Below are 26,468 nucleotides of genomic sequence, written 5' to 3' on the forward strand. Positions count from 1 at the left end.
GCTCTTATGAAAGATATACAACTGAAAATGTGTCAGTGCTTTATGTATGTATCTCTGCAAGCCAGGGCAACACAAGACGCTCAGTCCTATAAAGAGTAGTTCCATGTAACAAGTGAGATCCATTAGTGGGAAACACTGCAGCTGCGCTAGAGTCAGAAAGTTCATTTGGTTTACCTTAGCCACTGTTCACATCGGTGACAGGTCAAATCGCATGTCAAATCCGAGCCTATTGCCGGCAAACGGAGCATCCCAATTGGTGCGATGCCGACTTTGCAATTTCCAAAAGTAGTTTCTGCACTACTTTTGGCGACTTCAGGGGCGATTTTAATAGACATCTGTGCATGAACCCGCACAGATGCCTTTGAAGTCATCCCTGAAGTCGGATTGAAATGCGGCTTTGAAATTGTGCGAGTCTGAAGGAGGGCTTAATCTGAGTTCTGTTCAGTTCACTTCAGCCAGGTTCCAGAGAGCACCTGTGCTTGGAATAAGGGTAAGAAGTATTTAGCGGACATAGTATGCGATCCTACCCTTATTTTTTTGGATGGTTTTGAGGCTTTAAAAGAGCTTTGATCGTCATCTAAGTTCCACTGGGTTGGCTATGTATATACTGACATGTAACAGGTTTGGGATATTCTGCTCAGTGTACATTTAGGGATGGGGTCACACTTATGCAAATTGTATTTGGGTTTCCCCACATACAATTTGCATGACAGGAGACTGTGACTGGCTCTCAATGGAGCCGGTTCACACACCTCCGGGGTTGCCGGGGTCCGCACTGGAAAAGGGTCCTGTGCATCTTTTAGCTCTGTTTCAGGTCCAATTTCAGGAAAAAATCCTGAAACGGAGAACAGGGAGGCACTGGATACTGCAAGCCGCGGCCGCAGCTAGTTTGACCCTGGCCTAAGCCTGGGTTCACACATATGCGAACACAGACATCCCATGTGATTCGCACCCACACTGCTGTGCCAATCACATGCGATGTCTGTGCAATGCGAGTTCAGCCATGCAGTTTGTATGGCTGAACTTGCACTAGATTTGCACAAAAAAGGTGCATTGACTTTTTTCCCCGCACTGGAATCGGTGTGAACACCCATGCGATCTTATTCCTGTCCGAATCCACAGTTCGCACTGCAGTCTGAACAGGTCTGGGGGTGTCATTAACATTGTATTGACACCTGCAGTGGTTTTCAGAGGGCAGTGTGAACTGCCTGCAGGAGAGGAGCGATGTGGGAACCCACACTGGAATCGCACTGGTTCCCGCATCGCTATAGTGTGAACCCAGGCTAAAGGAAGATTTCAAACAGGCAGGTAAGTTTATTTTCTTATGACAAAAAAATTGGTGCGCTGTCCTTTTAATTTCTCGAAAACAACAAATTAATTCATGAATAAGTGCAAGTGTAAAAACAAATGTATGTGTAGTGTACTGACACTTAAATCACACATAAATCAATGCAAACAAGCAAATGCAAATTGGTACATAAAACAACAACAAAAAATGCTGAAATCAAGTGTGAAAAGTGCAAGTGCAAATAAAAAAATATATTTGATAGAAATCAAAAATGCACAGAATGCATCCAAGTGAACTTTTTCATTGGCAACAATGCACTGTCAACAATGGGTAGCATGAACCCACCTTTTAGATTCAAAAAGCCGCTCTTCACAAAGGCATATACAAGGTACAAATAAGGAGAAGCCTCATAGCGTAATACCATAATACCAGCTGCCATTCTTGAATAAAAACTCTATTCTGCTTTTCATTTAGACTTGAGTGCTTCTTTAATAAGCACATAAGATGAAATATTCAGATTACATTCACATTTATGTACAGTAAAAAGATGCACAGCTAACACTGGTTTAAATGAGATATTTGGGCAGAAAAATCATACATATTCAGTACATCTTATCAATGCATGCTCTAGGAGGGTGACCAGCCCCACCCTCTCAAGGAGGTCAGTGAGCTGTGAGGGGTGCTGTGTGCACCGTGGTGTCCAGGTTGGTACAGAGCAAGGGCCGAGCCTGAGAGAGCGTCAATGACGGACAGGAGCAGCTAGGAAACTGTAAGAAAGGTGCAGAGCTGAGGTGCAACGTCTCTGCATAAACAATTTTCAGCTTTCGGTGCTCTCACATTTTGAATGACAATTACTCAGTCATGCAACACTGTACTCATATGAAATTTTTGTCCTTTTGTCCTTTTTTTCACACAAATAAAGCTTTCTTTTGGTGGTATTTATTCACCGCTGGGTTTTTTAATTTTTGCGCTATAAGGCCTCATGCACACTGGACGTTTTTACGTCAAAAACGTGGCTCCTCAGCGGTTTTGTTTTAAGTTTTTTGATCCATTGAAAAAAAAAAGTTAAAAAAGCGCTAACGCAGAAAAACGCTAAAAAACGTTTTTGCAAAAACGTTGGAAAAACTCACTGCAAAGCTACAGGCGTTTTTATAACGTTATTATTTCTTTTGCAAATTAGTAATTTTTCTTCATAAATGTTGGCCAAAATTTATACTGCTACATACCTTTGGTAAACATAACCCAAATAAGTGCATATTATTTGGTCTTTGTGAGAGTCTACAAGCTATGGTGCCAATCATTGAAAACTGATCACACCTGATGTACTGGTGGCCTATCTCATTTCTTGAGACCCGAACAAGCCAGGAAAGTACAAATACCCCCCAAATGACAAAAAAGAAAGTAGACATTCCAAGGCATTTAGTATGAGGCATGGCAAGTTTTTTGAAGTTGTAATTTTTTCCCACCATTATATATATGTATTTTTTTTTTTTTCACAAAATTGTCATAATAACAAGGTATTTCCCCCCTAAACAGTATATGCATACCACAAATTACACCCTAAAATACATTGTACTACTCCTCCTAAGTATGGCGATACCACATGTGAGACTTTTACACAACCTGGCCACATACAGAGGCCCAACATGCAGGAAGCACCTTCAGGCAATCTAGGGACATAAATTACACATCTAAATTCTAGACTTTAAGCATTTCTGGATGCATCATGAGTCTTACATAGATGGTCAGTTGGATTTGTTATTATTTTACCACTCTGTTCAAAAGTCACATAAACATGGAGGATGATATTTTATGCCACATTGTGCAGTGTACTGTAATGCTATGATCTATTTCAAGGACAAAGGTCTTGAATATATATTTTTTGTATCTTTGTTTATCAATTGTTGTAGTCAATATGAGACTGTTTTTTACCATCCAGATAACAAATACATATATATTTTATTATTGCCTTATTTTTTGGTCACGTTGAACATGCTTCATTTAAAGTCCCAATCAGCTGCATATTTAATTTCTAGACTACCTCTTATGCCCTGTACACACGATCGGACATTGATCAGACATTCCGACAACAAAATTCATGGATTTTTTCCGACGCATGTTGGCTCAAACTTGTCTTGCATAAACACGGTCACACAAAGTTGTCGGAAAATCCGATCGTTCTAAACGCGGTGACGTAAAACACGTACGTAGGGACTATAAACGGGGCAGTAGCCAATAGCTTTCGTCTCTTAATTTATTCTGAGCATGCGTGGCACTTTGTGCATCGGATTTGTGTACACACGATCGGAATTTCCGAAACGGATTTTGTTGTCGGAAAATTTTATAGCCTGCTCTCAAACTTTGTGTGTCGGAAAATCCGATGGAAAATGTGTGATGGAGCTTACACACGGTCGGAATTTCCGACAACAAGGTCCTATCACACTTTTTCCATCGGAAAATCTGACTGTGTGTACAGGGCATTACACTTTTGAAGGTCCTAGAGCACCAGGATAATGAAATGCCCCAAAAATGACCCTATTTTGGGGTAAACACCCCAACATATATTCTAATGAGTCTTTTGAACATGTAATTTTTTTCCACATTTTTGGAAATTGTGTAAAAAAAAAAAAAAAAAAAGAAAATTCATTTTTTTTTTTTTTTTTTTTTTTTTTTACAAAGTTGTCCATTTATAAGATATTTCTAACACATAGCATGTACATAGCAAAGATTATACCCCAAAATATATTCTTCTACTACTACTGTGTATGACGATACCACATGTGAGACTTTTACACAGCCTGGCCACATACAGAGGCCCAACATGTAGGGAGCACCATCAGGTGTTCTAGGGACATGCATTTCAAATCTAATTTGACTACCTATTACACTTTTGTGAGGCACTGATGGGCACTGTAGTGGCATGGATGTGGCACGGATGAGCACTGATGTGGCACGAATGAGCACTGCTGTGGCATGGATGAGCATGTGGTATGGATGAGAACTGACGTGGCACCAATGAGCACTAATGTGGCAAGGATGTGGCACAAATGATCACTGATGTGGCATGGGTGTGGCACGGATGATCATTGCTGTGGCACGGTTGAGCCATGGATGATCATGGTTGAGCATGAATGAGGATGGACGATCCAGGGGCGGAGCATGGATGAGCATTAATGTGGATGGACTAGCATGGGATGGAGCATGGATGAGCATGAATGTAAAGGGGTGCTGTCATTGGCCCTTTAACCCGATCCGTGACACGCCGGGTCTGGGAGACCTGACAGTCATGGACATTCCCAGGTGCATGCCCCAGGGGGCCTGCAGGAGCACGATTCTGGGAGGATGATATAATACGCCCTCCCAGAGTTATTCGACTGCGCTGTAGCCATCTTTCGGCTATGGCCCGGTCAGCAAGTGGTTAAATAGAAGTTGCCAGGAAAGCCCTGAAAACTATTTCTGGCGTGGAGTAGACTAACTGTTTTAGTACTACCATTGAGTAAAGCTGCATAGTTCTGGATAAAATGAGAATAACGATTTTTTTGCTTAGAATAAAGATCATGATTCTGAAGAAATGTTCTATTTTAAAAGATTTACAACCCCTGAACATTAGGCTATCAAACAAGATGGCAATAAAATAGGATATAATACTCTTTGCGTCAGTGCATTTTATTAAAATGTAATGAAAAATATTGTAATGCATAAAGAAATAAAAAAAAATTGCTATTAAGCTATATTAGGGTCTTCTTTTTTTTTTGTTTTTTAGTACTCGCCAATACAAATTACCGATACCTACCGCAAGTTTTTTTGTTTACACTTCAGCTGTCAGCAATGTTACAAAGCATTGAAAAGTTATTTTACAAATGAAATAAATTGTTTCTTTTAATTTTGCTCTTTTTTCAATGTGGAACGTGTAAATATATGTTAAGGCTGCATTCACACTATTGCAATGTCAGACATCGCATGTGATTTGCACCGCGTTGCTGTGCAGATCACATGCAATGTCTGTGCGATGCAAATTCAGCTATACAGATTTATGTCTGAATTTGTATCGCATTCGTACCAAAATGGTGCAGGACCCTTTTTTTTAGTCCGCACTGGAATCGGATCGCATGGGTGTTCACACCCATGCGATCCAATTCCTGCATCATTTCACAGTTTGCACTGCGATCTGCGAACCGATTTGGGGGTGTCATTAACTTTGTATTGACACCTGCAGCGGTTCGCATAGGGCAGTGTGAACTGCCTTGCGAGAGACCTGCAATGTGGGAACCCGCAAAAGTATCGCTCTGGTTCCCACATCGCATATGTGTGAACCTAGCCTGAAGGTGTAAAAATATTAATAAACAAAGCAAACAAAAAAAGTTTTAATTTATTAATAGTTTATAAAATAGAAGTAAATACAAAATAAAAAAAAAATCAGCAGGAAAATAATAATTAAATGGAGAAGGAGAATAAGGAGTTAATACGGCTGAGTATCCCTCCAACCACTTTGCATATTATTTTGTATATACTGTGATTCTGTACTTGCCAAATATGCTGCAGAAATCTCCCTCCACTGAGTCTGGCTGCAATTATTTTAACTGTGGGTAGCTGAAGCTGCTGCCTGTTTATTTCCTGGATTTAAACAGAGGCACACCTCCAGCTCTGCAGCTCTCATTGGCCTTCTTATGTCTCATCCCCCCTGCCTTCCTGGCAAACTCTCAAAAGAGTTAGAGAGGGAGAGCTGTGTATGATGTCTTAAGCCTTTTTTACCAGACAAGAAACAGGTAGGGGGCTGTATAAGGTATTTACTGGCAGAAAAAAATGTTTTACTATCCAAAGTTTAAACAACAAGGGCAGAAGATTTAATAAATGAAAAGTTGAAAAAATGACTGAAGGTCTGCTTTGAACACTTGCTTACTGGGCACCTAAACCCCCTTCCTGCCCAGACCAATTTTCAGCTCTTTGACAATTGCACGGTCATACAACACTGTACCCAAATTAAATTTTTATCATTTTTTTTCCCACAAATAGAACTTTCTTTTGGTGGTATTTGATCACCTCTGGGTTTTTTATTTTTTGTTAAAAAAATGAAAAAAGACCAAAATTTTAAAAAGAAAATACAAAAACGTTTTATATTTTGTAAATAAATTTTGCAAACAGGTAATTTTTTCTCCTTCATTGATGTACGCTGATAAAGCTGCACTGATGGGCGTCGATAGGCTACATTGATGGGCACTGATGAGGTGGCACTGGTGGGCACTGATAGGTGGCATTGATTGGCACTGAGAGGTGGCACTGATGAGCGGCACTGAAGTGCATTGATAGGTGGCACTGAAGGGCACTAATAGGTGGCACTGATAGGTGGCAGTGATGGGCACTGCTGGGTGGCAGTGATGGGCGCTGATCGGCACTGGTAGGTGACACTGATGGGCAGCACTGCTAGGTGGCACTGATGAGGCACTAATTGGCACCACTGGTGGGCATTGATAGGTGGCACTCGTGGGCATTGATAGGTGGCACTCATTTGTGGCACTGGCAGGCGGTACTGGTGGGCACAGATGAGGCGGCTGTCATTGGCTGACAGCTGATCACGTGGGAAGGGGCCCGGGATCAGCCCCTTACTCCAATCTGTGATCACCCGAGTCTCACTGACTCAGTGATCACAGCGCGCCCTGCAGGGGGGGCGCGCGGGGAGCGTGCAAAGGGGAAGACGTATATTGCGGGCCTCCCGGCAAAGTAGATCCGCGCTGTAGCCGTCATTCTGCTATAGCGCGGATCTGAAGTAGTTAATAAAAAACAAAAAAAAAATTTTTTTTTTTTTTTACTTGACAAGGTTCCTTTAAACTGACTTCATTTACAGACCAAAGTTCATCCCTTTTGTCTGTAAATGAACAGAAAGATGCAATGTTTCTTTCTATCTCTCTTTCAGCGCTGAGCAATGTTGTTGATAAACATTGCCGGCTGCTTTTTTTTTTTTTTTTTTTTGACTGCTGTGAGCAGGGAACTGCATTGCACTTGTTACATGAATTGTGGAAATACTGGATTAAGATCGTGTGGGGGGTTGAATCGAGATCACAATCTTTTCATGATTAATCGTGCAGCTCTACCATTGAGCTAAGAAACCCCAATGTGTCACAATGCACATTTCCTGTGTTATATCAGTTTAAAATGTTACATGTACAAAAAAATACCTGATCTGCCAGGAATTCATTGAGCTTGTAACTTCATGTTTTAATTAAAAACTCTTTTTCTGAAATCCTAAACAATGTTATCAGTTCTTCCTAGTTTAATATTGTGAACTACAAAGCACTCTCTCAACGTTATGGAGGGGGGTCTGGTAGTCAACTACAAGAAACGTCTGACCTCTGTGATTGCCAATAAGGGTTTTGCCACCAAGTAATAAGTCATGCTTTGCAAAGGGGTCAAATACTTTTTTCACTTATTAAAATGCAAATCAATTTAAAACTTTTTTGAAATGCATTTTTCTGGATATTTTTGTTTATCTGTCTCTGTTAAAATAAACCTACCATTAAAGTTATAGACTGATCATTTCTTTGTCAGTGGGCAAACGTAAAAAATCAGCAGGGGATCAAATACTTTTTTCCCTCACTGTACTGTGGTTGTATCTCTGGTTGCTTTGGGCTACTTCACCTTCCACTGCATGACTGCAGTCATCAGTGCACGTTACACAGTTTTTTGTTTTTTTTTCCCTTTTTTGCAAAAAAAAAAAAAAAAACACGCCATACCTGCTTATTCAATACAGCAGTGCAAAAAAAAGGGTGAAAACAGTATTTAATGTAAAACAAAAACAGAGCAATTGTCTTTTAGCACACTAAGGCCCCCTTCACATGGGGCTGTCTGTTTTTACTCATCCGCTTGCTCAGCGGGCATCGCTCCGTTGATCTTCGCTGAGCCGGCGGATGACAAGTCCGTCTCTGCATACTGTGTAGGGACGGACCTGTCAGAGAGACCGCTCTCCTCTATGGGGGGATCGGATGATTACCGAGCGCCTGTCCGTTTTCATCCGATCCGCCAGACGAATGGAAAATAGGACATCCATCCGTCTGGATTTTGCGGAGCGGATCGGATGTCAGCGGACATGACACTGCTGATATCTGTCGCTCCATAGAGCTGTATGGAGCGACCATTCGGATCTGCTGAAAAAACTGACAGGCGGACCTAAATGGTCCGCACGTGTGAAAGGGCCCTAAGGGCTATATTTATAAAGCAGTAAATCCAACATTTAGCAAACATTCACTGTAGATGTACGGTATCTTCTGGTGCATGTGCTCTAAATCAGTGGTTCTCAACCCTGTCCTCAAGTACTCCCAACAGGCTATGTTTGCAGGTTTTCCTTTATCTTGCACAGGTGCTTTAAATCAGAGTCAATGGCTTGGTATTTTGTGTTGATAATGTGCTGCTGTGAGAAAACGCATGGGGCTGCCATTCATTCTGAATTGTGAAAAAAAGCAAACTAATGCAGCCACCACATCTAATGATTGGTAAACTGCAATATCTTACAGTTTTAGGTTTAGGTTTAATAATGCTTTAAAATAAGGCTATGGACAAATAGTGAGATTGGAAGACTCATCCATGCTTCCAGCTCTGATACAATTTTAGAAACAAGTGGTGGGTAATTGAAGAAATAATGCGATGAAGGCTCGCTTCCTATTTTTATCCCAGAGTATGTGATATACTGAGTAGCTATTTTAAATCTAGAGGCCCATGCTTTTGATTTCAATATATTCATTGTATCTGAGGGACAGGGAGGGTAGAAGAGGGGGTGGGGTGTGTCTATATATTAAGAATGATTTACGGGTGGTAGAGAGGAGTGATCTTGAAAACGTGGCAAGGGGGAGGTGGAATCTGTGTGGGTGGAACTCCAAAGCGAAGAAGCAAATAGGAAATTAATAGTGGGGGTATGTTACAGGCCCCCTACCCTGAAGGAGGAGGAGGAGTTGGACCTTCTAACACAGTTAGAAATGGCAGTGGGGCAGGGAAATGTCGTCATAATGGGGGACTTAAACTATCCGGATACTGACTGGGCAGAGGGGACAGCACACTCATTAAAGACCTGTCATTTCTTAAATGTCTTACAGGACAACTTCATGTCCTAATTGGTGGATTCCCCAACTAGAAAGAATGCATTACTAGATCTATTATGAATGATCCAAATATGATCACTGATATGGAAATATGGGACAAGTTGGGATCTAACGAACAAAGGATGATTAGTGTAAACCATAGAAAAAGGAGGCAGGAGGGTAGTACAAAAAACACTACATTTCAAACGAGCAAACTTTTCTGAACTGCGCTCAATACTACAAGACATCAGTTGGGACCAAATCCTAGAAACATTGAACACGGTGGAAAAATGGAAATGCTTTAGCAACATATTAAACAAAGGTATCACACACTGCATTCCAATAGGCAATAAATATAGCAGGGTGAAGGTTAAACCTGGGTGTTTAAACCGTAACATAAAAAGTCTTATTAAAGAGAAAAATGGTCTTTAAAAATTATAAAGGGGATGGGTAATCGTCTGCATTTCAACACTACAAGGAATGCAATAAAAAGTGTAAGAACGCAATCAAGGTTGCTAAAAATAGACTACGAGAGACACATAGCAGAGGAGAGTAAAAAAAATCCCAATTTTTCTTTTAGATATTTTAACAGTAAAAAAACTGAGGTCAGAGCACATTGGCCACATAAAAGACGATGAAGGGAGGGTGGTTACAGATGACACAGAGAAGGCAACTGTACTAATTGCTTTCTTCTCCTTGGTTTTTACACAGAAAAAGAAGGGGTATACTGACCACAACTGTATTGTTAGTAACACGTTGCAGGATGTACCCTTGTGGCTTACAGAAACCGTTGTCCTGAAAAGACTAGAAAAGCTTAACACAAATCACCAGGACCGGGTGGCTTACCCCCGAGAGTCCTCAAAGAACTCAGTCAGGTTATAGCCAGACCATTGTTCCTAATCTTTATGGGCAACATGTTGACAGGAATGGTACCAGCTGATTTGAGAAAAGCCCATGTGGTACCAATATTCAAAAAAGGGCAGAGACATATACCAGGAAACTACAGGCCAGTCAGCCTAGCATCAATAGTATGTAAACTGTGTACAGGACGCCGTGGCTGGGTCCTGGAAGGACGCTATGTTTCCCCTCTGTTTGGACTGTGGTCCCTTTAAGGGAACAAAAAGGGTTAACTCACCTGTCAGAGGAAGTGGGTTTAAAACAAGACAGGAAGTTGGAGAGGGTGTGGAGGAGTGTAGAGGAGATGGTGGATGGTGTTTGTTGTACAGCAACAAAAGTGAATAGCAGTGTCCTGCCTGGAAGTCTCCTGCCAGGGGAAGCTACCTGCAACAGAAATTAAGGACTGTTTAACTGCGATAGCAGTTCTGGACTTTGCAAGTCGGTGAGACTAAAACCTTTTTCTTTTGTTTTTGCTGCTGTAAAGCTATTTAAGTTCAATAAATCTCCTTTTGAGTGAAAAGCCTGTGTCCTGCGATCTAGCTGGTCCCCCAAACATTACAAGTGGTGCTCGAATGCGGGCAGGACAGAGTAACAGGCATTTTTCTTGCTGTTTTTTTTTTTTTTTGTGTGTATTGGACTTAAAACTGACATTTAAAGGGACAGTACAGTGGATTTATGTCCTGGGTTAAAGCCGCACAAACCCTGAAAGCTGAAGCAATGGAGGAGCTAATTAAACAGCTGTCCTTGGCTAATATACAAGCGCAGACTCGCCATGAGGTACAGCAAGAAAACACTCGCCTGTTGGTGGCCCAGTTGGCAGCCCAGCAAGCGACCCAGCAAGAGGTTATGCAGGCTCAAGTGACTGCCTTAAAAGAAGTAGTGCAGCAGCTTTCTCAGGGCCGTGAGCAAGCGGCTGTTGCCCCTGGCAACCAGGTGACCGTGAGGGCAAGCCATTTTTTGCAGAAATTGTCCCTGAGTGATGATGTAGAGGCATTTCTTGCTACATTTGAGAGGACGGCAGAGAGAGAAGGGTGGCCCCAGGACCAGTGGGCCAGCCTAATTGCTCCTTTCCTAACCGGAGATCCGCAAAAAGCCTACTTCGACCTGCCACCAGATCACGCTAAAGACTATCAAAAATTAAAGGCAGAAATATTGGCTCGTTTGGGGGTAACTACAGCTGTTCGGGCCCAACGAGTGCACCAATGGAAGTATCGTCCAGATCGTCCACCACGGTCTCAAATGCATGACCTGGTGCAACTGGTAAAAAAATGGCTGCAGCCCGAAATGTTGTCTGGCCTCCAAATCGTGGAGCGGGTCGTGCTGGACCGATACCTAAGGTCACTGCCAGACGACCTTCAACGGTGGGTCAGCCATGGAGACCCCAAAACAGTGAACCTCCTTGTCGAGATGGTAGAACGATACACAGTGGTGGAGGATCTGCTTGGCCCTACCAAGCGCCAAGGACCCAGTCTGCCACGGCCTATTCGTTCAACTGCTGCCCTTCGAAAGGATGTTCCCCGGAGCCCTGGAACCAACACTCCAGAAGGTCAAGAGTCACTCCCGATACCTTCTCAGCGACCTGTTCCTGTTCGGAGAGGAGGGGATGTACAATGTTGGCGATGTCATTCCTGGGGCCATACCCGGGCCCACTGCCCACTGCAAGAGGAGCCCATGGAATGCGGGGTTCTTCGGAGGGGGTCTTTTTATGCCCATAAAGCATGTACAACACATATCGATCTTGGAGAAGAGAAATTCGAGTGTGAAGTCCAAGTGAACCACCTCCCTGCCCGGGCTTTGCTGGACTCCGGAAGCATGGTAACCCTGATCCATCCTAGAGTAATTGGGAAGATCGGTCCGGTAAGAAAAACTTTACGGGTGGTGTGCATTCACGGGGACACTAGAGAGTACCCTCTCATCTCGGTGACCATCTCCGCAGCATGTGGCACTGGTACTCAAGAGGTGGGGGTGGTAAAAAACTTGGTACATGATGTTATCATAGGACGAGACTGTCCGTTATTTGCAAAACTGTGGGGACAAGGAGAACTACCTGAACGGTCCAGAGACTGGGGAGAAACTAGTCCCTCTGTTCCTGCGGTTGAGAGAAATAACCCTGAAATGCCGAATGTTCTTGAAAATGCTAATGATTTGGTTAATGGTGATGAAAGTAGTGCTGATGTTATTAAGGGTGTCAAAATGTGTGGTTCACAGACCTACCTGAACACTGAAGAGGGGGGGGAACCTTTCCCACTTCAGGTAATGCTTGGGGAAGAGGATGAGGAAGTGGCCGTTACCCCTGCCCTGCCGGATTTGGGTGTTCCGCAGGGGGCATTTGGTACTGCCCAGATGCAGGACCCCACTTTGGCCCATGCACGGGAACAGGTGGTAGTATTAAATGGGGTTCCCCAAGAGCCAGGTGCGAATGAGCGGTGGCCACACTTTGCAATATGTAATGAATTGCTTTATCGGGTTACCAAAGTGAGAGAAAATGTGGTAGAGCAATTATTGGTACCCCAACAGTATAGACGCAAGGTCCTGGACCTGGCCCATGATGATGTTTTAGGGGGACACCTGGGAGTTGAAAAGACGGAGGCACGGATCACCGACCGGTTTTACTGGCCAGGTCTGAAAGCAGAGGTAAGGAGATACTGTACCTCTTGTCCCACCTGTCAGTTGACCGCTCCGGTGACCCACTTCCGGAATCCTTTGGTCCCTCTGCCCATAATTGAGGTCCCATTTGAAAGGATAGCCATGGATATAGTAGGTCCCTTGGTGAAGTCGGCTCGAGGTCACTCCTACATACTGGTGATTCTCGACTATGCCACCCGATATCCTGAGGCGCTACCCCTGCGGAATACCTCCTCTAAGGCTATTGCCCGGGAATTATTCCAGTTGTTTACACGGACTGGTTTTCCCAAGGAAATACTAACGGACCAGGGCACCCCGTTTATGTCGAGAGTTATGGCCGACGTGTGCAAGCTCTTCCGGATTAAACAGCTGCGCACATCGGTCTACCATCCCCAAACGGATGGGTTAGTGGAACGCTTTAATAAGACCCTTAAATCTATGCTTAAGAGAGTTGTACAAAGGGATGGGAAAGACTGGGACTGTCTGTTACCAGCTCTCCTGTTTGCTATCCGGGAAGTGCCCCAGGCCTCCACTGGGTTTTCGCCCTTCGAGTTGGTATATGGGCGGAGACCTCGCGGACTACTGGATTTTGTTAAGGAGGAATGGGAAAGTGAACCTAGTCAGCATAAGAGTGTTCTTGAATATGTTTCCCAAATGCAGGAGAGGATCCGAACTGTGTTGCCACTAGTCAAGGAACATTTACAAAAAGCTCAGGAGGCTCAACGACGAGTCTATAATAGGGCTGCTAAAATAAGGAATTTCCAAGTGGGGGATCGAGTAGCGGTGTTGATTCCCACTGTGGAAAGTAAATTCTTAGCCAGGTGGCAAGGCCCCTTTGAAGTTGTAGAAAAAGTGGGAGAGGTGAATTATAAAATCCACCAACCGGGTAAGAGGAAACCCTATCAAATATATCATGTAAACTTGTTAAAGCCCTGGACAGAGAGGGAACCAGTGACCTCCCTGGCTAGTGCAAGATTGGAGCCTCGGGTTGGGGTGGAGAGTGTCCAAGTAGCAAATACCCTGTCTAAAACCCAAAGCCAGCAGGCAAAGGAGTTCTTGCAGAGAAATAAAGAAAAATTTTCAGACTTGCCAGGGCTCACGAGTACCATAGAGCATGATATCATCACGGAACCAGGAGTCAAAGTTTTTGTCCGGCCCTACCGCATCCCAGAGGCCCAAAGGAAGGCTGTTTCAGAGGAAGTGAAGAAGATGTTAGACCTGGAGATTATTGAGGAATCGCAGAGTGAGTGGTCGAGCCCGATTGTGTTGGTACCGAAGCCCAACGGGACTCTGCGATTCTGCAATGATTTTCGGAAACTTAATGAAGTTTCACGGTTTGATGCCTACCCCATGCCCCGGGTAGATGAGCTTATTGAGAGACTAGGTCCAGCCAGGTATATCACTACATTAGACCTTACCAAGGGATATTGGCAAATCCCGTTGACTAAGGCTGCTAGAGAGAAAACTGCTTTTTCTACCCCAGAGGGGAGTTTTCAGTACAAAAGGATGCCTTTTGGATTGCAAACTGCTCCAGCCACATTCCAGCGAGCAATGGATAGGATTTTACGACCTCACCAGAAATATGCCTCAGTGTACTTGGACGACATAGTCATTTTTAGCAGAGACTGGGAATCACACTTGCCCAAAGTCCAGGCAGTGCTGGACTCTCTTTGGAAGGAGGGGTTTACAATAAACCCTGAAAAATGTGCTTTGGGAATGGAGGAGGTGAAATACCTGGGCTATATCGTGGGTAGAGGGGTGGTGAAACCTCAGGTCAGCAAGGTAGAGGCTATACAGAGTTGGCCCCGTCCCCTCACAAAAAAGCAGGTACGTGCATTCTTGGGCATGGTGGGATACTACAGGAGGTTTGTACCCAACTTTGCCACGTTGGCGGCTCCATTGACCGATCTGACTAAGGGTCGGAAATCGGTCATGGTGGAGTGGAATGCAGACGCTGAGAAGGCCTTTTTGGAGCTCAAGTCGGCACTGTGCCAACACCCTGTCCTGGTAGCACCCAATTTTTCAAAAGACTTTGTTGTCCAAACTGATGCTTCTGATGTAGGATTGGGAGCGGTGTTGTCACAGGTTATTAATGGAGAGGAGCACCCGGTAGTCTTCCTCAGTAGGAAGTTAACACCAGCGGAAAAAAACTACGCTATAATTGAACGAGAGTGTCTGGCCATTAAGTGGGCTCTGGAATCCCTCAGATATTACCTTTTGGGGAGGAAGTTTAGGCTGATTTCGGACCATGCCCCTTTAACATGGTTGAGACAGGGTAAAGGGAATAATGCCAGGGTTACTCGGTGGTTCCTGGCACTCCAGGAATTTAAATTTGTAGTGGAGCATAGGCCCGGGAGACTGCATCAAAATGCAGATGCCCTCTCCCGAGTCCATTGTTTGAGCTCCACTGTTGCCTCCACCTCCATGGCGTTGGGGCACAGGGGGGGGATATGTACAGGACGCCGTGGCTGGGTCCTGGAAGGACGCTATGTTTCCCCTCTGTTTGGACTGTGGTCCCTTTAAGGGAACAAAAAGGGTTAACTCACCTGTCAGAGGAAGTGGGTTTAAAACAAGACAGGAAGTTGGAGAGGGTGTGGAGGAGTGTAGAGGAGATGGTGGATGGTGTTTGTTGTACAGCAACAAAAGTGAATAGCAGTGTCCTGCCTGGAAGTCTCCTGCCAGGGGAAGCTACCTGCAACAGAAATTAAGGACTGTTTAACTGCGATAGCAGTTCTGGACTTTGCAAGTCGGTGAGACTAAAACCTTTTTCTTTTGTTTTTGCTGCTGTAAAGCTATTTAAGTTCAATAAATCTCCTTTTGAGTGAAAAGCCTGTGTCCTGCGATCTAGCTGGTCCCCCAAACATTACAACTGTTTAAGGGGATAATGAGGGACTATATCCAAGAATTTGCTGATGAAAACCATATCATCAGTAGAAATCAGCATGGCTTTATGAAGGGTCGTTCCTGCAAGATCAATCTGTTAACATTCTATGAGGAAGTGAGCTGCCATCTAGATAAGGGAAGGCTGGTGGATGTGTCATATCTGAATTTTCCAAAAGCATTTGATACAGTTCCACATAAACACTTAATCTACAACCTGAGGTCTGTAAGCATAGACCATAGAGTTTTTTCATGGATAGAAAACCGGTTACAGGGGGGTGTCCAAAGGGTGGTGATAAATCACGTGTACTCAAACTGGTCTGGTGTGGTTACTGGGGGTACCCCAAAGCTCTGTCCTGGGGCCAATTCTGTTTAATTTATTCATAAATTATATAGAGGTCAGTTTAGATCAAGCTCAGTTTTTGCAGACAACACAAAAATAAGCAGGCCAATAACTTCACACCAGGATATAGAAATTTGACAGAAAGACCTGAATAAAATAATGGGGTGGGCAGCTACATGGCAAATGAGGTTTATTGTTGAAAATGTTAAGTAATGCACTTGGGGGCTAAGAATATAAATGCAAACTTCTCACTAGGGGCGAACCTCTGGGGGAATCAAGGTTGGAGAGAGATCTGGAGGTCCTGGTAGAAGACAGCCTGAGCAATAGCAGGCAAGCTGCAGCAAGTAAAGCCAGCAGACTTATTAGCTTGTATAAAAAAGGGAATTTCTCAGTCCTCAGGAGGGATGTGGTGGAGCTGGAGAGAGTTCAGAGAAGGGCAACTAAATTGTTAGGTGGATTAGAGGACCTCAATTACGGGGAATGACTGCAAGCACTGATTTCTTCTTCCTGGAGAAGAAACGCTTGAGAGGAGATGTGATAGCAGTATACAAATACCTCAATGGTGATCCCAGTGTTTGAAGAAAACTATTCCGTCTCAGGGAGTGTAATGCCCCGTACACACGGTCGGACATTGATCGGACATTCCGACAACAAAATCCTGGGATTTTTTCCGACGGATGTTGGCTCAAACTTGTCTTGCATACACATGGTCATACAAAGTTGTCGGAAAATCCGATCATTCTGAACGCGGTGACGTAAAACACGTACTTCGGGACTATAAACGGGGCAGTAGCCAATAGCTTTCATCTCTTTATTTATTCTGAGCATGTGTGGCACTTTGTGCATCGGATTTGTGTACACACGATCGGAAATTCCGACAACGGATTTTGTTGTCGGAAAATTTTATAGCCTGCGCTCAAACTTTGTGTGTCGGAAAATCCGATGGAAAATGTGTGATGGAGCCTACACACAGTCGGAATTTCCAACAACAAGGTCCTATCACACATTTTCCGTCGGAAAATCCGACCGTGTGTACAGGGCATAAGAAGACACAGGGCCACACAATGAGAAGCGGTTTAACCTTAAGCTGCGTAGGGGATTTTTCACAGGCAGGGTGATAAAGATGTGGAACTCTCTTCCACAATTGGGGGTGTCAGTGGGGCGTATTGATATTTTTAAAAGACTCTTGGATGTACATTTTAGTTAACACAATATACAGGGATATGGGAAATAATTATCGACATACATACACCTACACAGGTTGAACTGGATGGACTGTTGTCTTTATTCAACCTTGCCTACTATGAAACTATGTATTTAACGGCAGAATTTGACTTTTAGAAAAAAAAATTTTGAACCCTTTGCAGCCCTTGAAGGTAGTAAAAATATCCTGTAGTATACTGTAAGTATATCCCTTATGCTGATTTCTTGTTCTTCTCTTTTATTTTTATTTTTTGTTTTTCTAAATTCCATAGTAGATCTTTTTCTATGGTGTCCTTATTTAGATATACTGTTATTTTATTTTTTCTGTCGTTATTTTTCTTTGACATTTGTAAATTGAAAAAGCCTCAAGGGAAAGGGGGGAAAAAAAAATAAAGCTATGAATTTTTGAATGTTTGTTACCAGGGCAAGTTTTATATGGGCCACTTCACAAACACTGCAACATATTTGAACATATCTGCTTAAAATTTAGAGGCTGATAAGAAGTTGTGCCAGAGACCATCCGTTTAGATCGCCTGCACGTGGAGCTCAATATCAGCAGGGATAAAAGCTAAGACAGATTCAGTGGAGTAGGAATTTCAACAATGATGGTCAGATCTGTAATAGTGGGAGCTATGGCCATGTATGACTATCCGTAGTCGAATTCTGTCTAATATTGGAATTACAGAGCTGCATGAAAAAGCTTTTGAGATGGTTAGTTGACCCAGGTCTTCTGCATTTGGTAAATCCACATTACTCTTTAATCCAATAGAAGCCATGACAGCCTTGGGCTTTTTTTCCATTCTGCAATGGCTGTGCTGGTCACCGGTGAGTCCTTCAATAGTCTGCTGTGTGACACTGCTGGAGTTTAATAAATAATCGCCCAATATTCTGTTATTCTGAGCAGCAGAAACAAACACTGGCAGAGCAGATTGATTTTTTTTCTTTCTGTATACAACAGTGGTGCGGCTTAATTTTAAGAATGTATGAAAGACATGGTTTTATATTCCCAGAAACGGAATCCAATTTTAGATAATCCATAGGACAAAGCAGCTGCACCATGTGCGTCAGGCTTTGTATTGATAAGAATGTCTAGAATACGTTATTTCAGGGATGCATAATAGGCAGCGAGACTAAATTCTGCACCTACATTTTAAAGGGCAAATGCACTATATTTTTTGCTGTTTGGGAACATTATGCTGAATTTAAAGTAGGACTCCAGGTAGCTCCAAGTAGTCACTATATTTTACATGCTGAAAATATGCTAACTTTATTTTTTAGCAGTACTATATAAAATTTCTATATTAATTTCTCCTGAATGCCTGAAAACTACAGTAAAAATAAACCAAGCATCAACTCTCTCTACATGATACCGATCTGGCACACACTCATCTTCTCCACATGGCAGAGTCACTTTTTGAAAAGGGGGATAAAACCAGAAGTGTACTGACAATGCTTGTGGCTAATCAGTGGGCCCCCGTTAGAATCCTCTGTATCTGCTCCCTGACTGGACCCTGACACCATTATGTCCATATTTACTAATTACGATTCCTCAGTATATGCCCCCATCCCTGCTTATGATGAGCTGGAGCTGACAGACCTCCTCTTAAGCATAACTATAGCTTCCTTAAATGCAGATGACAGAGCCTGGCTTGATCGGGACATCACTCTTCCCGAGATCGAGGCGGCCATCCATTCCTTTCCTCCACATAAATCCCCGGGACCTGATATGTTCCAGGCAGAATAGTATCGGCAATATGCTTACACGCTGGCCTCGATTGCAAATTCTCTACTCCTATTGTTTCGAGAATGCTGTCCTGCCCCCTTCTATGCTGGAGGCATATGTAGTCCTTCTTCCTAAGCCTGGTAAGGATCCCACTCACTGCACCTCCTATAGACCCATAGCGCTCCTCAATGCTGATCCTAAAATTGTTACAAAGGGCTTGGTCACTCGATTGTCCATGGTTATTCCCGCCCTGGTTGACATTGACCAAACTTATGCCAGGGAAGTCTACTGACACCAATCTCCATCGCTTGTTTACACACTTCCAAGTTTCCTATAAGGCGGTCGGGACTAGAGCAGTGGCGTCTCTGGATGTGGCCAAGGCCTTTGACTTAGTGGACTGGGGCTACATGCGTGTGGTCTTTGAGCGAATGGGCTTTGGACTGTAAGTATTATAAATGGGTCTCCCTATAATACAGAAAACCTAGGATGGCTCTAAAAATAGGGTCCTCTATATCCCCCTTCTTTGACATTTTTTTGTTCTCCCTAATTATAGAACCATTGTCCATGGCATTGCGTTCCTTCTCTGAGGTGGGTGCATTGTAGGTGGGCTCCATCAGAGAATGCCTGGCTTTATACGCGGATGATTTACTACTGTTTTTAAAGGATCCAGGCCCATCTCTACGAGCGGTGTTCCATATCCTGAATAGATTTGCGGTTTTCTTGGGTCTGCGGGTAAATAGGTACAAATCGACTATTCTGCCACTGGACCCTGTTACCAGTGCTGCGGGGGATGGCACATTGCAGCTTCAGTGGGTTACCCAATTTATGCATCTAGGGGTTTGAGTTTCTGTCTATGCTGTGGATTATTTTGCCTTTAAATCTGCAGCCGCTGTTCGACTTCTTGAAAAAGAAGATCGAGGCGTGGAAGGATCTTCCTTTGTCAGTGTTGGGGCGTATCAACCTCCTTAAAATGAAGATTCTTCCCATTTTTGTTATTACCTTCGCAACTCACCAGTTTGGGTCCCGCGTTATTTTTTTTTCTTTTGAGTCATTGGCCTTTTTGTTTCCTTCATTTGGGTACTTTCCCCCCCAAGAATTGGCTTCTGGGCCCTTCAGGAGCCTTGGTGGCAGGGAGGCCTGGCTTTACTGGACTTGTAAGTATTTCCTGGCAGGGCAGGGTGTTTTTGCATGGAGGTGTCTCCTGGATGATGGTGGAGATTCAGCCACGGTGTTGGAGGCAGTTGTATTGGGCTTTTATGAGAGTCTGTGACTATTCTTACATAGAGGCTCAGGAGCTAAATTTCCTCTTACATTGACAAAGCGAGACAAAATTAAAGCTTGGGACCATATGTAGGCCATACTGTTGCCAAGCTTTGGCTCCTTCTCACTGGCCTCCCCTCTGTGGATAAAACCCCCGACTTCCCCAATTTCTTACCATACCCGACCCCATCATATGGGCTGCAAAAAGGATTAGGACTTTAGGGGATGTCACCAGAGGGGGGGAAATTGGCATCGTTTGCTGCTCTGAAACAACAGTTTGACCTGCCCAACCCTTATCTTTTTAGATACCTCCAGTTGTGCCATGCCTTTGTATCTCAGTTCAGCTCCACTTATGTGGTGATCCAGCCCTCAATTTTGGAGACTGTACTACTTGACAACTCGGTAAAAAAAAAAAACAATCCTAATTATTTAAAGAACTGCTCCCTATTCCCCCCCCCCCCCCCCCCTTTGGTAACTAAATGTAGGGAAAAATGGGTGGAGGATGTCCTTGACCTCAATGCAGAGGACTGGGACGGCATGTGGAGTTTCCCCTTTGCTCATTTAGTGTCGGCTAGGGACAGGTTTATACAATTCAGATTTCTACACAGGATATATTATACCCCAGCGAAACTGGCAAATATCTGTCCGCGGGTTTCGTCTGAGCTTTGGAGGAGTTTTCGCTCTCTGGCCACCTTCGGACATATCTTCTGGTTTTGCATTACAGTGGTCACCTCACTACCTTTGCCTGCGACGGTATTGATCTGCCTTCTGGGACTGGTGGAGGGTCTGGCACCAATCAGTGCTCAACGTACCCTGCTCAGCCTCTCTGTCTCTCTTATGCCCGTATTCTATACTGGAAAAAGCCAGTGACACCATCATTGGCGTATTGGAAGGAGTTGGTAAATAAAGTTGTTCCATTCTACAAAGCCACATATACAGAGTAAAATAAGTATTGAACACGTCACCATTTTTCTAGGTAAATATATTTTTCTAAAGGTACATGGAATTTTCACAACATGTCAGTAACAACCCATGCACACAAAACAAAACAAGATCAGAAATGTAAGTATACAATGGAATAACACAGGGAAAAAGTGTTGAATGCATGGAAAACCAAGACGCCAGCTGAAATCTATCAATAATTAGAAAGCAATCCTGCCCCTTACCCCTTAGATACTTACACTGCTTGCATTTATGCCTTGTTCACAAGGGCATACTGAAAGTGGTTGTAAACTGTTACACCACTTGTACTTACAGCCATGTCTATAATAAGGCTTACCTGGAGATTGTGTGAAAATCTCCTAAACTTGCACAGTTTAAGAGATATTCAGAGCGCATGCAGCTGATGACATCATCGGCACACGCGCCATGAAGATCCGACTTACAGTGCCAGACATTTAGAGCCTGTGCTCGAAACGGCAGTTCCCTCGCGCATGCACGGCAGTGACATCATCGCTCCTCGGGCCACTCCTGTAGCCAGAACACGGGGTGAATATGTCAGCCGTCTGAGCAGTGACATCGCGGCCCTGGAGGGCTTCATTCTAAGGTAATTGTGGGATTTATTTTTTTTTTACTACCAGTGGTTTACAATCGCTTTGAGCGTACATCCGTGTGAAGCACTGTCTTTTCCTGCACAGGATGTAAAAGTGCAAATATGTGTCCCTGAACGCGCACTCTGTGCATTCTGGGACACAGACCAGCAGCAGTGTCAGTACAGCCTCTGAGTCCCAATATACATGAATGGGACAGCCTACACCTGAGTGCACAGAACACCTGTGAATAGGGCCTAAAAAACAAAACAGAAAGCACATAGTCAAAGGCATTTTGCTTGGTGATAATGCCATTTTAAAAAGCCTGGCTTGTAAGAAAAAGCATCTTACATTGGTACATGGTACATTCAAATGTTTTTTGCTGACCAGGTCTTGGCTAACAGCTCATACTGTATATTAGCACATCTGTTGCAGTAGTTCATGAGATTATTCCTTGTGCCATATGGAGAGCCCAAAGTATAATGGCCCACGTGGTCCAAGCTATGAGAGCCAATGTGATGATGACCAAAATCGGTTTATTAATTTTCTGAGGGATGGTGTGAAAGTGGCAATTAAAGGTTTTGCTGCAGCGCAGCTGCATACCGTTTTATTACTTTTGTATCCTGTGCCTCTGCTCCTCCTGGATATTAATAGCATATTTACCTCAACAATGCGTAATCTGATTTAAAAAGAAAATGATTGGTTTTAAATAGGAGTACTCTGAAATTATAAAACGGGTGTCCAACCTTTTGACCTTCCTGGGCCACATTGGAAGAAGAGGAATTGTCTTGGGCCGCACATAAAGTACACTAACAATTAGGATAGCTGATGAACCGAAAAAGTCAGGCAGATCACAAGGTAATGATCACTGATATACAGGGTGGATATAATTCAAGGATTTTTAAAAGAAAATAAAAAAAATCAGGTTTTTTTTTTTTTTTTTTTTTTAATTTAAATCTGATTTTTTTTATTTTTTTATCAAATTTGTTTTTGTAACATGCTTTTGGAGTAAAAATTTAAGGATAGTTTTCTATTTAAGATACATTGATAATTTAGTTTATTCAGCATGAAATGGAGCTAAGTTATGCAGCATGAGGCTGTATATTCTGCAATATTTACATTTTTGGTAAACTCATTCAATGAATCCAAGCCCTGCAAGCTGAGATAATATGCACTGCATTGATGCATTCACACAATTTCACAGTAACCATGAGATAAAACAAAGTTCTGGATTATTCCTTTATCCCATTGTTTTGCAAATCTATGTACACTACAGACTATATCATTGAATCGGTTCTGATATCACTGTTTTACTAACCTGACAGCTTATTATTCTAAATAGGAAACCTTAGTTTTGTTTGCAAGTATTAAACATTCCTTTCAGCAAGAATAAGTCCTTACATTTAAAGGGCACCTGTCATTTCAGATCCATCATGGCAGCGCCTGTTAGCGGCATCCACTTACCTGCTGCCGCCACGTCCCTCGACCTGATTTAAATCACCACCAATTTAAATCCACACTGCTGATATAGAAAATGTACCTATCTTTTGTAATATTTTTTATTATAAAAGTAAAAGAGGTCAACATAAAATGAGGGCAACATAAAATGAGTTCAATATTTGACACTGTTTTTGATAAACTAACACATCAATATCCGGTCCGATAGATGCAGCAGCGATTCTCTATGAATTCTGAAGGTGCTCATCCGATATTGTCCCTAATTTTGCCCTTCATGTGCAAATATAGGTGCTGCTGAAAAATGATGACATGAATAAGGTGTGAATTTGAAGAGCGGGATATTTTTCTTTGGAAACTTATTAAAGTTCAGTAAAGAGAAAGTGTCACATTTTTCTTTGGCCGCATGTGTTTCCTAAGTGTAAATACATTCTTTCGAACCCCCCCTAAAAAAATAAACATTTTTTTAAGTGCGTTTTACGATTTTGCATTGGGACGCATTCATAGCCGTCATGGGCCGCAGGTTGGACACCCCTGGTATAAAATATATGAAATAAAATTGGACTTATCTTCTTTGTTTTGGGTCAAAGAACACCAAAGAGAGCAACCTCAACAGTAACAGAGTAGACATGATTGTTATTATATTGCTATTCTGTCCAAAAACTAAATAACGTTATATTTTTCTTCCAGACTCCACTATATATACTAAAGGATGAAGGACATAAGCAGAGAGGATGATATGGAAGAACAACTGTTCCTTGATTTTGGCATTCATCATGAAGGCACAATTTTACCACTTCATACATCAATAACTCTCTTTCTAATGTCTTACTGTAATTGTAAGGCATTGAAAACTAAAGCGGTAGTATCGGAAAGTGAAAGACAAGTGACTTTGAGCACATTATCTTTACCCATGGATATTGCTGTTGTTTCCAAACAGGACCCTCCACTTATTGTTCGTAGTTGTCATCTGCCTGCCATTGTTGATGCATCTGGTATGTTCTGTAGAGCTGGACTGGCTGTGGTACTTAGACATATCATACACAAAACATACCTTGCAGATCCCACCAGAAAAGATGTCATTGAACTGCTTGGCTTTAAAAAGACATGTCTAAAAGCCTGTGCTGAAGTAAGTTTAATTTTCGGTAAATTTATTGCATGCAGTGTTTTATAATCTGTAGTGGGGATGCATATTCATAAATAAAATATGTAGCACACTATAATGTGTGGCCATTATGTAAAATAACATCATGTTTGCTTTGCAGTTCTTATCCTTAATTAGAAAATATATCACTTGAGTCTGGTTGCAATAGGAAACGCCTTCGTTTTAAACAACAAAATAATCTTTAGAAATTAGTTCTAGACAGTGATTCTGACCCATCATATTTTAATTTGCTTTTTTACTTAAAGTGTATCTGTGGCAAGACTGTGGACACAAGTTTTACATATTCTGAACAAGCAGTAAATGGGCTTCAAAACAAGTACTCACTGACCTCTGTAAATGCAGGTATTGTGGAGCAATGCATTCTGTAAGTTCCCAGCAGAACTCAATTGCTCTCTCTGCAACTCAGCTCCCCAGTCCAGCTCTGTGTCTGCATTAGAGATTGGAAGGCTGCTGGGTGATTGCTGAAAGCAGACAGCAGAAGTTGCTGATCTGCCTGCTTCAGCTGTGAAGATTGAAGATGAGTTACTCTATAGAGTCTGCAGCTACAGGGGGGCATTGTAAATTGATTTCAAAGTTTAATTCCTGCCTATTAACCTTATGTAAATATTTACATGTCTATAGCCTGACTACAATGACACTTTAATGAAGTACAGCTAAAGCTCGTGTGGCTGTACTTCTTCTATGGATCACGGGAGTGCAGTTCGTTTTGCACTCCTGTGACCCGTTTTCAGCAGAGAGCGGACTGAAATTCGCTCTCTGTTGACGGTATAGAGTCGCTCCAGGCTCAGCATCATCGTAACCATGGAGTTGGGATCCGCCCAGATCCCTGGACCGACACCCGGCTCAGCCTCTCAGCGAGCCGCCGCTCCCGCCCCCTCCACAGCCCAGTGCTCCAGTGAGCGAGGAGGGGTCAGAGCAGAGAGCTGTGACTGTGACGGTGTTCGATTGCTCGGTTCTCAGTGTAGAGGCATTGGCAGAAAGATGCAGCATGGGACCAATTCTGCATCCACCTAGGTAAGTATGAATCTGAAAAAAAAAAAAACATACTTCTCTTTTAAGCACACTCACAAAGCCATGTAACATTTCTATCATTTGGTTCCACAGTGCAGCAGAGAGAATTTCAGGCATACCAGCAGATTTAGTGGTTTAAATAATGTATCTTACATTGTACCTTACACTCCAATACCCTATGTTTACTTTTTGCTTAACAAAACAGTCCCATAACTAATAACAGAAAGAAGTTTAATGTGCGCTTCAATGGTGTAAATATGCAAATTGCAATTTGTTTTTAAGTTGTATGAGACACGTTGTCGCTTACACAGCGCTGGGGATGGAATTGTACCCATTCAGGTATGATCCGTAGATGAGTATGGTGCAGTCCCTAGAACAGAATTTCTTTGACCATCTGAGCTATACCAATTCTGTATACCCAAGACCTAAGGCTGGACATTAAACAGCACAGGTCCCTCTGTCATCACAGGCCTGTAAACCACAGAAGCCCCTATACTTACCTCAGTTCTGCCTGTGGTTAGAGCCCTCTGATGTAACCCAGTAACAAATGCATACAATGGGTTTGATTTACTAAAGGCAAAAATACTGTGCACTGTAAGTGTACTTACTCCAGAGCTTAGTAATTGAGGTAAAATTTAATTTTGCAAAGAATACTCAATCACATGCGAGGAAAAATAAAACCGCTTTTTTAAATGGGTGATAGAAATCAGCAGAACTTCCCCTCATTTCAGAGCTTCCCTTCAGATCTAGAACAACTGCACTTGCAGTGCACAGTATATTTGCCAAATCAACCTCATAGTGTCACACACCAAGGTGGCCATACTGTTTAAGGCATTATAAGCCTTCCTTCCTGCACCTTATGTGTTTCACCTGCATAAGAGATGAATTGATCGTATAGTTCCATGGTTGTTTCCCTGTATGCACAGCCTCTAATAGAGTAAATCTTCACATTCCTTTGTCAGCAATTTCTGCATGGCACTGCATGGGTTAATGCATGACCTTTGTCTGTAGTCTAATAATTGA

The 26,468-nt window shown here is 42.9% G+C and overlaps 1 protein-coding gene across 3 annotated transcripts in view; it reads left to right on the forward strand.

Annotated features, from left to right (window-relative positions):
- GSTCD (glutathione S-transferase C-terminal domain containing) overlaps nt 1–26,468 on the forward strand; it is a 287,431-nt gene that overhangs the window by 45,116 nt on the left and 215,847 nt on the right. For all 3 annotated transcript variants that reach the window (XM_073601880.1, XM_073601873.1, XM_073601887.1), the window contains exon 2: nt 23,960–24,398. In XM_073601880.1, the coding sequence (XP_073457981.1) occupies nt 23,982–24,398 (417 nt within the window). In that variant the 5' untranslated portion in view covers nt 23,960–23,981. The remainder of the gene's footprint in view (nt 1–23,959; nt 24,399–26,468) is intronic.

The sequence above is a fragment of the Aquarana catesbeiana genome, linkage group LG01 (genome assembly GCF_042186555.1).
Source record: "Aquarana catesbeiana isolate 2022-GZ linkage group LG01, ASM4218655v1, whole genome shotgun sequence".
In the NCBI taxonomy this organism is placed as follows: domain Eukaryota; kingdom Metazoa; phylum Chordata; class Amphibia; order Anura; family Ranidae; genus Aquarana; species Aquarana catesbeiana.